Source organism: Triticum urartu, chromosome 4A (genome assembly GCF_056163025.1).
Source record: "Triticum urartu cultivar PI428250 chromosome 4A, HENAU_Tu73, whole genome shotgun sequence".
NCBI classification, from domain to species: domain Eukaryota; kingdom Viridiplantae; phylum Streptophyta; class Magnoliopsida; order Poales; family Poaceae; genus Triticum; species Triticum urartu.
In genome coordinates, this window is record NC_141876.1 from 190,815,074 (window position 1) to 190,827,682 (window position 12,609).

Below are 12,609 nucleotides of genomic sequence, written 5' to 3' on the forward strand. Positions count from 1 at the left end.
ATTGCTAAGGCGCGACGTCTCGCACGTTCGTAGTCGGATCGTCAAGGTCGACTCCCACAGAAAATGATAGCCACCATCTCATCGAAACATCGGGACACCTTTGCCTCTATCATATCCACTTGGTGAACTTGTCCACCGCGACAAGCATATGAGTCATGCCACCTCGTGCTGTTTTGAATGGTCCCACCATGTCCAGATCCCAGACAGCAAAGGGCCAAGCAATGGGGATAGTCTTGAGTGCAGAAGCCGGCTGATGATGCTTGCAGTGGAACTTCTGGCACCCTTTGCATTTCTGGACCAAGTCTTTGGCGTCTTCTAGAGTAGCCGTCCAGAAAAAACCATGGTGAAAAGCTTTGGCAACAAGTGACCTTGAAGCCATGTGGTGACCACACTCGCCTTGATGGATATCTTTGAGGATTGCTTGGCCTTGATCTGGCTCCACGCAGCGTTGGTAAACACCAGTGATGATGTGCCTCACAAGTTCTCTGTTGACGATTGTGTACGCTGCTACCCGGCGTTGCACCTGCCGAGCCGAGATCTCATCAATCGGCAGTTTTTTGTTCACCGGGAAGTTGAGGATGGGTGGGCCCATGAAGGTGCTACAATTTCTTCAATTGCCAGGACTGCCACTTGCACGAGGGTGGTTGGGCTGGGAGGCGGTGGGTTGGAGTCGACCGCCGCTTGCTGAATTGATGAAGTCCCCGAGCCGACTGCCGCAGTCCCCGGGTCGGGCTCTGAGGTTCCAGGGCCAGGTGCAACTGCTGCAGTCCCCGGACCGCCTGTCGAAGTTCCCGTGCCGGCTGCTGGGGCTCTTAAGTCGGATCCGACTTCTTCAGGAGGAGCCGGCACAAAGATGGAATCCGACTCTGGTGATGGTTTAACAGACGGCTTGAGGAGGCATTGCAGGGCGACGCCGGCTGGTATTGCTTGCCGGGTGGAGCCGATTCGTGCCAAGGCGTCGGCTTGCTCATTGTCATTTCTTGGCACGTGGAGGAACTCGCACCCTTCAAAGTATCCACTGAGTTGTTGTATGAGGAAGCGGTAGCTGGCCATATTTGCATCCTTGGCATCCCAGTCGCCCGATGACTGTTGGACCTCCAAGTCGGAGTCTCCATAGCACATGATCCGACGAATGCCGAGTTCCTTGGCAAGCCGGAGCCCGTGTATGAGCGCTTTGTATTCAGCTACATTGTTGGAGGCGGCAAACTGAATTTGCAGCACATATCTGAGCTTGTCGCCTTTGGGAGAGGTGAGGATGATGCCGGCTCCTAGACCGGTGCGCATTTTTGAACCATCAAAATGCATCCGCCAATGGGTGGAATTTGCCGCTGGCGGAAGGAACTGGGTCTCGGCCCAGTCGACGAGGAAGTAGGCCAGCCCTTGCGACTTGATGGGAGTGCGAGGCTGGTAGTAGATGGTGTAGGGGGCCAAGTCTATGGCCCATTTGGCCACTCGGCCTGAGGCATCCCGGCTTCCAATGATCTCGGCAAGTGGGGTTGTGCAGACCACAGTGATGAGTGCTCTTGGAAATATGGCTTCAATTTCTTGGCAGCAAAATGCACGCCATAGCACATCTTCTGGTAGTGGGGGTAGTTCTGCTTGGAGGTGGATAGTACTTCGCTCAGGTAGTACACCGGTCTCTGGACCGGTAGAGCTCTGCCTTCCTCCTTGCATTCCACCACTATGACTGTGTTGGACACCCGGCTGGTAGTGGCGATGTAGAGGAGCATGGGCTCCTTAGGAGTCGGGGCCGCCAGGACAGGCGGAGTGGTCAACATTTTCTTGAGCAGGAGAAAAGCTTCGTCTGCCTTGTCATTCCACTCGAAAAAAGTGGTCTTCTTCATGAGCTGATACAGGGGAAGAGCCTTCTCGCCCAGCGACTGATGGATGCCAAGCAGTCGGTGAATTTTTGTACATCCAGTAGTCGAGTGGGCGCCTCCACCCTCTTGATGGCCTTAATCTTCACAGGGTTGCACTATATGCCGCGCTCTGAGACCAAGAAGCCAAGAAGCTGGCCGGCTGGTACTCCAAAGACGCATTTCTCCGGGTTGAGCTTGATCTGGAATCGGCGCAGATTCTCAAAGGTCTCCTTGAGATCTTCTAGTAGCGTCCCACACTTCTTCGTCTTCACCACCACATCGTCCACATAGACATGAGCGTTTCTGCCGAGTTGCTTGAGGAGACACTTCTACATGCATCGTTGAAACATGGCGCCGGTGTTTCTCAAGCCGGACGTCATGGTCAGGTAACAAAATGCTCCGAATGGCGTGATGAAGTCGGTCTTCAGCCTGTCGGCCGGGTTCAGCTTGATCTGGTGATACCCAGAGTATGCATCCAAAAAAACTCAACAGCTCGCATCCGGCTGTAGAGTCAATCACTTGGTCGATTCTTGGCAGAGCGAATGGGTCTTTGGGGCATGCTTTGTTGAGGCTGGTATAATCAATACACATGCGCCACTGCTTGTTCTTCTTCAGCACTAGGACCAGGTTGGCTAAGCACTCTGGAAAGAACACCTCCATGATGAAGCGGGCTGCCAGAAGCCGGGCAGTATCTTCTCCAACAACTCTTCTTTTGTCTTCTGATAGGCGGCGCAAGGGCTGCCGGACTGGCTTGGCATCAGGTCGGACGCGTAGCTTGTGCTCGGCGAAATCCGTCGGAACACACAGCATGTCCTTGGGGGACCATGCGAAGATGTCCCGATTCTCATAGAGGAAATCGACGAGCTCGCCTTCCTATTTACTGTCATGATTTGCACCTATGACAGCGTACCTCTCCGGGTGCTCCGGGTCCAAGGGTATCTTCTTTGTTTCTTTGGCCAGCTTGAACGAGCCCTCGGCTTCCGACTCCTTGGGGTTGGGTGACATTTTCGGCTGCTTGCCTGCCATTGCCACAACCCGGTCAAGGAGCCTCTTCTCCGCTGCGATCACGATGGACTCAGCCAACCGGCTGCTCTCTGCAGCGCAGGCAGACGACTTCTTGTAGTCTCCTGCTATGGTCAGAATCCCCTTGGAGCTCGGCATCTTCATCTTTAGGTAAGCATAGTGGGGAACCGCCATGAATTTAGCTAGGGCAGGCCGGCCAAGTAATGCATGATAAGCGCTCTCAAGGTCCACCACTTCAAACCAGACTAGCTCTCGGTGGAAATGACTTTTGTCCCCGAACAGGACATCTATCTGAGTCTTGTCGATTGGTGAGCAGGAAAGGCCAGGAACTATGCCATGAAAAACAGTCCGGCTGGGCTAAAGATGTCTCTTCTTGATCCCCAACTTCTCCATGGTATCCTTGTATAGAATGTTGATGTTGCTGCCGCCATCTATCAGGACTCGGGAGAAGCGAGCAGCTCGCCTCTTGATGGAAAACGTGGCATCCAACACCAAGGCATAAGAGTCGGGGTATGGCATCACCTTTGGGTGGTCAGCTCTGCTCCAGCTGATGGGCTTCTCCGACCAATGCATGAACTTGGGGGTGTCTGATGCTACTGCATTCACTTCTTGCTATTGCTGCCGTCTGCTGTGCCTGCTGTTGGCCACGCTGGAGAACACGACGTAGGCCCCATGCTCCTCGGGATAATCATCTTGTATGGCGCCTACTGGCCGGGCCGCCGACTGTTGAGGAGGAGGAGGCGGCGGGCCAGCTGGCGGTGGAGGGTGGAGTCCGTCGCCCTTGGCGATCCTGGTGAGCCAGTGACACTTCCTAGTAGTGTGATTGGACGGCTTCGCACCGCTATGGAACTTGGAAGGTGCATCAAGAGTCTGCTCATACGAGAAGGTGGGCAGCCAGTTGGGCTTGCCGCCCTTCTGATGCTTGGGAGGAGGCGGCCCTTCTGGCTGCTGACCTTCAACTGTTGCCACCTGCCGACTTGAATCACCGCCTTCATGGAGGAGTCGGCCGTGGCGTACTTGTCTACTATGATTAGCAGTTCGTCGAGGGTCATCGGCTCGTCGCAGAGGAGCTTGTGCTTGAGGAGGGTACCCTCTCGGCACCCGATAGTGAAGTACTCGATGGCCTGCACCTCGTGCACACCCTCGCACGAGTTGCGCAACTCGGCCCAGCGCGTAAGATAGACACGAGTCGACTTGTTGGGGCCTTGGACGCATAAGGAAAGTTGGCGGGGCTTGGGCGGCCGCTTGTACGTGTTGTTGAAGTTGCGGATGAATGCTTCGGTGAAATCAACCCAGCTGTTGACACTGCGGGGCTTCAGGCTATTCAACCATGTCCAGGTCGTGCCCTGGTGCATAAGCGGGACGTACTTCACGCCAACGCGCTTGTTGGCGTTGGCGATGCTAACGGCTGTGGAGTAGTCGATGAGCCAGTCCGCCGGCTTCACGGAGCCGGTGTACTTGAGTGTGTCTCTTGGGAGAGTGAATCCTTTGGGGAAGGGCTCATCTCGGATGTGGGGGCCAAAACAAGGCGGACCCAGCTCATCTTCCTCTTCTAGCGCCAGGGATCAGTTGAGACAATCGATCCGGTGGCGGGCATTGTTTTCTCCGATTCCTTCTCGGCGGCTAAGGCGGTCGCCGAGTGATGGGTGATCAACAGGCGGCGGAGAAATGCATCTCTCCCTGCGGGGAGGAGGAGGCGGACAGTCGTCTTGCCGCCGTACTGCTCTTGGGCGACCGTCTTGGTCGCGCTCGCTGGTGATGTCAGTCCGGCTGCGGCTGGCAGCCGGCTCCTTGTTTCTTCTGTCGCGGACGCCACCAGTCAGCATCCGGGATGTCGCACCTTGGTCTCGTCGAGGAGGCGGATCGTCGTGTCGCCGGTTGGGTGCTTCAGTCCGGCACCCGGCATCTTGCAGCTCAGCAGTCGCATCGAGGAGCTGCTGAACTCGCTTCGTCATGTGGCGACGCTCGTCGCCCTCGAGCTTGTCTAACTCGTCCGATGCCGCCTGGCCAGCTCGTATGTTCTCCGTAGGCATGGCTTTGACGGGACGATCTGTCCCGAACATGCTGGCGATGGTCGTGCCACGCTGCCGAACCAAGCCAATGTGGCTAGGCCCGCCAGGAGCCGGCGTGCCGCCGACGGCACGATCCATCTCCCGCTAGTAGGCCTCCGAAAGGCGTCTCATGCTGGCCAACCAATTGGCGCTCTCGACGAGCTGGACGCAGCGCGCTTCCAGCGTCTCAGCGTCGTCGTCTTCCAGGATAGGCGCAACCAGGTCTTGCATTGCCGTTTGCAACGGGTCCTGGCCACCTCCGCCAGAGTGCTCGCCGTGGCTGATGACGAGCACCTCCGTGATGGTGATGCCGCCGCTATCCGTGCGAGGAAGCGGCTCATCGTAGACCACCATGTTAGAGGGGAATGCCTCGAGTGACGCCGTGTCAGAGTCGACCAACATCGGGTCGGTGGAGCCAACCGACTCCAAGTCAGCAATAGGCTCGCTGGCGACGTGGACCTGATCGAGGAGGCTCATGAGGCGGCTCTCAGGGCCATCGGTGCCCGCATCAGACGCGGGCTCGTCAGAAAGGCGAATCTCGCTAACAAGGTCGGCGAGGCAGCTCGCCGCACAGGCGGCCTCCGCGCTGTGCAGCACGTCGGTGCAGACGCCGTCTGGCGTGCCGGGCTGGCTGCGCTCGCCAGGAAGGAACAAGGCTCCCGTCCAGAGCAGGTCTCCGGGAGACGGTGCACCTCACCCCATGGTGGGCGCCAAATGTCGGGGGTTGGGTATGACATATGCCAAAGGAAGGCTTATCATGGTGGGAGCGAGTAGAACGTCGCCAGTGCCTGGAAGTGGGATGAGGCATAGACACGAACGTCGGCGTACTTTACCCATGTTCGGGGCTCTCCTAGGAGATAACACCCCTAGTCCTGCTCTGTGGGGTCTCTGCATGGTCACTCAGGCACAAGTGGTACAATGGTGCTCCTTGAGCTGTTTGCTAGAGGTGGAAGAAGGCAGGCACGCTCTCTCCTCCTCTTGGTGTGGGTCTAGTTCTAATAGGTTGGAACCCTTTGCATGGGTGCCCTGGGGGGTTTATATAGGCCTACCCCACCCAGGGGTACATTGGTAGTCTGCCGGGTGTAGGACCCGGCTGTCAGTGGCTCCGGTTGCCGGCTTCTTCGCCGGCTGCTGGGGCCCGCCGTCGGGTGGGCCCCGCCAACTGGTCTGGTACGGAGCCGACAGGCCGCTCCCGCCACTCGCGGTCTTGTCGGCTGCTAATCACTGTAGTCGTGATGCTAATGACGCAGGCTTGGTCGGGGGAGCGTGGATACAGTCCCGCCGCCTGGTGGGTGATTACTGTAGCCACACCGCGTCCCATTTGGTTGATGGCGCACGGGGCCCGAGGGAGGGATAAGCCGCCTGCCAGAAGCCGGCTTCCCCTAGGTCCGCCTGCCTTGGCTTCTTCCGCCTTCGGGGCTCTCACTGCCTATTAGGGCCCGCCGCCGGCAAGCCGTACCGACAAGCCATCATAGGAACAGGGCTCCGCCTGTCAGGGGTGACGTTTGGGGGGAGAGGTAACAGTGTCGTGTCGTGCGGAGATCTCCACCTATACGGGGCACGGTGGCCATGCCCGGCCCTGGATTCGAAGGGATGGGCTATGCTGTAGCCATGCCCGGTCTTGTCTCCTTGATGAGGGCGTAGACTTTGAGGGCGCCACGGGTCGACTGCTAGGGGCCGGCCTCTCTGGAGGCCGATCACTAGGAGTCGGACTGTCGTGATGTCGTCTTCTGGAACTCGGCCGCCTTCGGCCAGTCGGCCGCTGAGCCAACCGGCCGCCAAAAGGCAGACATCTATCTTGACACCTTGAGGGGCGCAGCCAGCCCCGTTGTCTTGAAAGGTTCAGGGACTCGGGTTAGGCTACCAATGGTCCATTACTCCGATACACATCGATCGCTATCCAGCATGCTTCTAGAGTATTAAGTTCAAGAGAACAGAGTAACACTTTAAGCAAGATGACATGATGTAGAGGGATAAACTCATGCAATATGATATAAACCCCATTTTGTTATCCTCGATGGCAACAATACAATACGTGCCTTGCTGACCTTACTGTCACTGGGAAAGGACACCGCAACATTGAACCCAAAGCTAAGCACTTCTCCCATTGCAAGAAAGATCAATCTAGTAGGCCAAACCAAACTAATAATTCGAAGAGACTAGCAAAGATAACCAATCATACGTAAAAGAATTCAGAGAAGATTCAAATATTGTTCATAGATAAACTTGATCATAAACCCACAATTCATCGGTCTCAACAAACACACCGCAAAAGAAGATTACATCGAATAGATCTCCACAAGAGAGGGGGAGAACTTTGTATTGAGATCCAAAAAGAGAGAAGAAGCCATCTAACTAATAACTATGGACCCGTAGGTCTGAAGTAAACTACTCACACTTCATCGGAGGGTCTATGGTGTTGATGTAGAAGCCCTCCGTGATCGATACCCCCTCCAGCGGAGCTTTGGAAAAGGCCCAAAGATGGGATCTCGTGGATACAGAAAGTTACAACAGTGGAATTACGTTTTTGGCTCCGTATCTGGTAGTTTGGGGGTACATGGGTGTATATAGGAGGAAGGAGTACGTCGATGGAGTAATGTGGGCCCCACGAGGGTGGAAGGCGCTCCTGGGGGGTAGGCGCGCGCCCCTACCTCGTGCCTTCCTGGTTGATTGCTTGACGTAGGGTCCAAGTCCTCTGGATCATGTTCGTTCCGAAAATCACGTTCCCAAAGGTTTCATTCCGTTTGGACTCCGTCTGATATTCTTTTTCTGTGAAACCCTAAAATAGGCAACAAAACTGCAATTCTGGGCTGGGCCTCCGGTTAACAGGTTAGTCCCAAAAATAATATAAAAGTGTATAATAAAGCCCAATAATGTCAAAAACAGCATATAATATAGCACAGAACAATCAAAAATTATAGATACGTTGGAGACGTATCAAGCATCCCCAAGCTTAATTCCTGCTCGTCCTCGAGTAGGTAAATGATAAAAACAGAATTTTTGATGTGGAATGCTACTTGGCATAATTTTAATGTAATTTTCTTAATTGTGGTATGAATATTCAGATCCGAAAGATTCAGTACAAAAGTTCAATATTGACATAGAAATAATAATACTTCGAGCATACTAACTAAGCAATTGTGTCTCTTCAAAATAACATGGCCAAATAAAGTTATCCCTACAAAATCATATAGTCTAGCTATGCTCCATCTTCACCACACAAAGTATTTAAATCAAGCACAACCCAGATGAAAAGCCAAGCAATTGTTTCATACTTTTGTTGTTCTCAAACTTTTTCAATCTTCACGCAATACATGAGCATGAGCCATGGACATAGCACTATATGTGGAATAGAATGGTGGTTGTGGAGAAGACAAAAAAGGAGAAGATAGTCTCACATCAACTAGGCGTATCAACGGGCTATGGAGATGCCCATTAATAGATATCAATGTGAGTGAGTAGGGATTGCCATGCAACGGATGCACTAGAGCTATAAGTATATGAAAGCTCAACAAAAAGAACTAAGTGGGTGTGCATCCAACTTGCTTTCTCATGAAGACCTAGGGCATTTTGAGGAAGCCCATCGTTGGAATATACAAGCCAAGTTCTATAATGAAAAATCCCCACTAGTATATGAAAGTGATAGCATAGGAGACTCTCTATCATGAAGATCATGGTGCTACTTTGAAGCACAAGTGTGGAAAAAAGGATAGTAGTATTGCCCCTTTTTATTTATTTATTTATTATTATTTTTTGGCCTTTTTTGGCCTTTCTCTTTTTTTATTGGGACAATACTCTATGAATGATGATCATCACACTTCTATTTATTTACAACTCAATGATTACAACTCGATGCTAGAACAAAGTACGACTCTATATGAATGCCTCCAGAAGTATACCGGGATAGCAATGATGCATGAGTGACTTTATGAAAGAATTATGAACGGTGGCTTTGCCACAACTAAAATGTCAACTACATGATCATGCGAAGCAATATGACAATGATGGATCGTGTCATAGTAAACGGAACGGTGGAAAGTTGCATGGCAATATATCTTGGAATGGCTATGGAAATGCCATGATAGGTAGGTATGGTGGCTGTTTTGAGGAAGGTATATGGTGGGTGTATGATACTGGTGAAAGGTTCACGATATTAGAGAGGCTAGCAATGGTGGAAGGGTGAGAGTGCGTATAATCCATGGACTCAACATTAGTCATAAAGAACTCACATACTTATTGCAAAAATCTATTAGCTATCGAAGCAAAGTACTACGCGCATGCTCCTAGGGGGATAGATTGGTAGGAAAAGACCATCGCTCGTCCCCGACCGCCACTCATGAGGACAATCAATAAATACATCATGCTCTGACTTCTTAACATAACGGTTCACCATACGTGCATGCTACGGGAAACACAAACTTCAACACAAGAATTTCTCAAATTCACAACTAGTCAACTAGCATGACTCGAATATCACCATCACCATATCTCAAAACAATTTTCAAGTTTCAAACTTCTCATAGTATTCAACACACTCATAAGAAAAAAATTAATCTTGAATGCCTAAAATAATTAAAGCAAATTACCATGCTGTTTTGTAGGACTCACAAAATAATCTAAGTGAAACATGAGAGAACAAAAGCTTCTATAAAACAAATCCACCATCGTGCTCTAAAAGATATAAGTGAAGCACTAGAGCAAAAACTATATAACTCAAAAGATATAAGTGAAGTACATAAAGTATTCTAACAATTTCCGAATCATGTGTGTCTCTCTCAAAAAGGTGTGCGCAGCAAGGATGATTGTGGAAAACTAACAAATAAAGACTCAAATAATACAAGACACTCCAAGCAAAACACATATCATTTGGTAAATAAAAATATAGCACCAAGTAAAGTTACCGATAGAAGTAGACGAAAGAGGGGATGCCTTCCGGGGCATCCCCAAGCTTTGGCTTTTAGGTGTCCTTAGATTATCTTGGGGGTGACATGGGCATCCCTAAGCTTAGGCTCTTTCCACTCCTTGTTCCATAATCCATCAAATCTTTTACCCAAAACTTGAAAACTACACAACGCAAAACTTAAAGTAGAAAATCTCGTGAGCTCCGTTAGCGAAAGAAAACAAAACACCAATTCAAGGTACTGTAATGAACTCATTCTTTATTTATATTGGTGTTAAACTGATACGTCTCCAATGTATCTATAATTTTTGATTGCTCCATGCTATATTATCTACTGTTTTGGACATTATTGGGCTTTATTATCCACTTTTATATTATTTTTGCGACTAACCTACTAACCGGAGGCCCAGCCCAGAATTGCTGTTTTTGCCTATTTTAGTGTTTTGAAGAAAAGGAATATCAAACGGAGTCCAAACAGAATGAAACCTTCGGGAACGTGATTTTCTCACCGAACATGATCCAGGAGACTTGGACCCTACGTTAAGAAATAAAGGAGGAGGCCACGAGGTAGGGGGCGCGCCCTCCACCCTCGTGGGCCCCCTGTTGCTCCACCAACATACTCCTTCCTCCTATATATACCTACGTATCCCCAAACGATCAGATACGGAGCCAAAACCCTAATTCCCCCGCCGTAAGTTTCTGTATCCACCAGATGCTATCTTGGGTCCTGTTCCGGAGCTCCGCCGGAGGGGGCATCTATCACGTAGGGCTTCTACATCAACACCATAGCCTCTCCGATGAAGTGTGAATAGTTTACCTCAGACCTTCGGGTCTATAGTTATTAGCTAGATGGCTTCTTCTCTCTTTTTGGATCTCAATACAATGTGCTCCCCCTCTCTTGTGGAGATCTATTCGATGTAATCTTTTTTTTGCGGTGTGTTTGTTGAGACCGATGAATTGTGGGTTTATGATCAAGATTATCTACGTATAATATTTGAATCTTCTCTGAATTCTTTTATGTATGATTGGTTATTTTTGCAAGTCTCTTCGAATTATCAGTTTGGGTTGGCCTACTAGATTGATCTTTCTTCCAATGGGAGAAGTGCTTAGCTTTGGGTTCAATCTTGCGGTGTCCTTTCCCAGTGATAGTAGGTGCAGCAAGGCACGTATTGTATTGTTTCCATCGAGGATAACAAGATGGGGTTCTCATCATATTGCATGAGTTTATCCCTCTACATCATGTCATCTTGCTTAAGGCATTACTCTGTTTTCATGAAGTTAATACTCTAGATGCATGCTGGATAGCGGTCGATGAGTGGAGTAAAAGTAGTACATGCAGGCAGGAGTCGGTCTACTTGTCTCAGACGTGATGCCTATATACATGATCATACCTAGATATTCTCATAACTATGCTCAATTCTGTCAATTGCTCAACAGTAATTCGTTCACCCACCGTAAAATACTTATGCTCTTGAGAAAAGCCACTAGTGAAACCTATGGCCCCCGGGTCTAACTTCATCATATTAAACTTCCAATACTTAGTTATTTCCTTTGCTTTTTTACTTTGCATCTTTATCATAAAAATACCAAAAATATTATCTTATCATATCTATCAGATCTCACTCTCGTAAGTCACCGTGAAGGGATTGACAACCCCTAATCGCGTTGGTTGCGAGGAGTTATTTGCTTTGTGCAGATATGAGGGACTCGCGCGTAGCCTCCTACTGGATTGATACCTTGGTTCTCAAAAACTGAGGGAAATACTTTCGCTACTTTGCTGCATCATCCTTTCCTCTTCAAGGAAATCCAACGTAGTGCTGAAGAGGTAGCAAGAAGATTTCTGGCGCCGTTGCCGGGGAGTCTACACAAAAGTCAACATACCAAGTACCCATCCCAACCCTTATCTCCCGCATTACATTATTTGCCATTTGCCTCTCGTTTTCCTCTCCCCCACTTCACCCTTGCCATTTTATTCACCCTCTCTCTCTATCCTCCCTTTCTTTTACGTTTGCCTCTTTTCCGGTTGGTTGTCGTTATGGCGAGTCCTCTATCTTCTTTGTTATCTCCCGAGAATGAAGTTCTAAATTTTAAGCAAATGGAAGGAGAAAATCTAAAAGACGCTTGGTATAGAATTTGCAATGCTCAAAATAGATCTACCAGGAAGCAATATACTTCCCTTATTCTTCGCATTTTTATGTTGGCGTTGCTCCTTGGTACATACATGTCCTTGATACCATTACTGGAGGGAATTTCTTGGGTAGCCACACTTTTGATTCTTATAATGCTATGATAGATTTATTTGGCTCACCACCTCTCTTGGTTAATGGAACTATGTTATCTTTGGAGCATGTAATGCAAAAGCTTGAAATTATTGAAAATAAAGTTGCTAACATTGAGTTGATTGAAAATTTCGATAAAAAGATCCACAACCAAATTACCCAATATGGATCTAAAGTAGGAGTAACTTTGAAAAATATTAAAGAGAAGGAACCTATAGCTAATGAAAGATTAAATCATGATTCCACTAGAATTGATAAACTTGAGGGTATCATTACCAACTTGGGAACCTCTTTTTCTTCCATAAAGAATACCCCAAGACCTCCAACTAAAATTGCCAAGCTCATGTATGTTCCTAAAAATAAAGTTGAATCCTCTAGCAAAGAAACCGCGGATCTCAAATCTATAAGTATCCATCCTAATCTTCTTGCTGTCATTAAGGAACCATTTGTTACAAATGAATTTCTTGATCTTGTGCCTAAAGTTTGCTAATCAATAA

At 49.4% G+C, this 12,609-nt stretch overlaps 1 protein-coding gene across 1 annotated transcript; it reads right to left on the reverse strand.

Annotated features, from left to right (window-relative positions):
- Positions 1 to 2,732: 2,732 nt before the first annotated feature.
- LOC147975340 (uncharacterized) lies at positions 2,733 to 3,056 on the reverse strand. Its single transcript, XM_087520368.1, has one exon. The coding sequence runs from the start codon at positions 3,054 to 3,056 to the stop codon at positions 2,733 to 2,735; it is 324 nt and encodes a 107-aa protein (XP_087376494.1).
- Between the last annotated feature and the right edge of the window lie 9,553 nt (positions 3,057 to 12,609).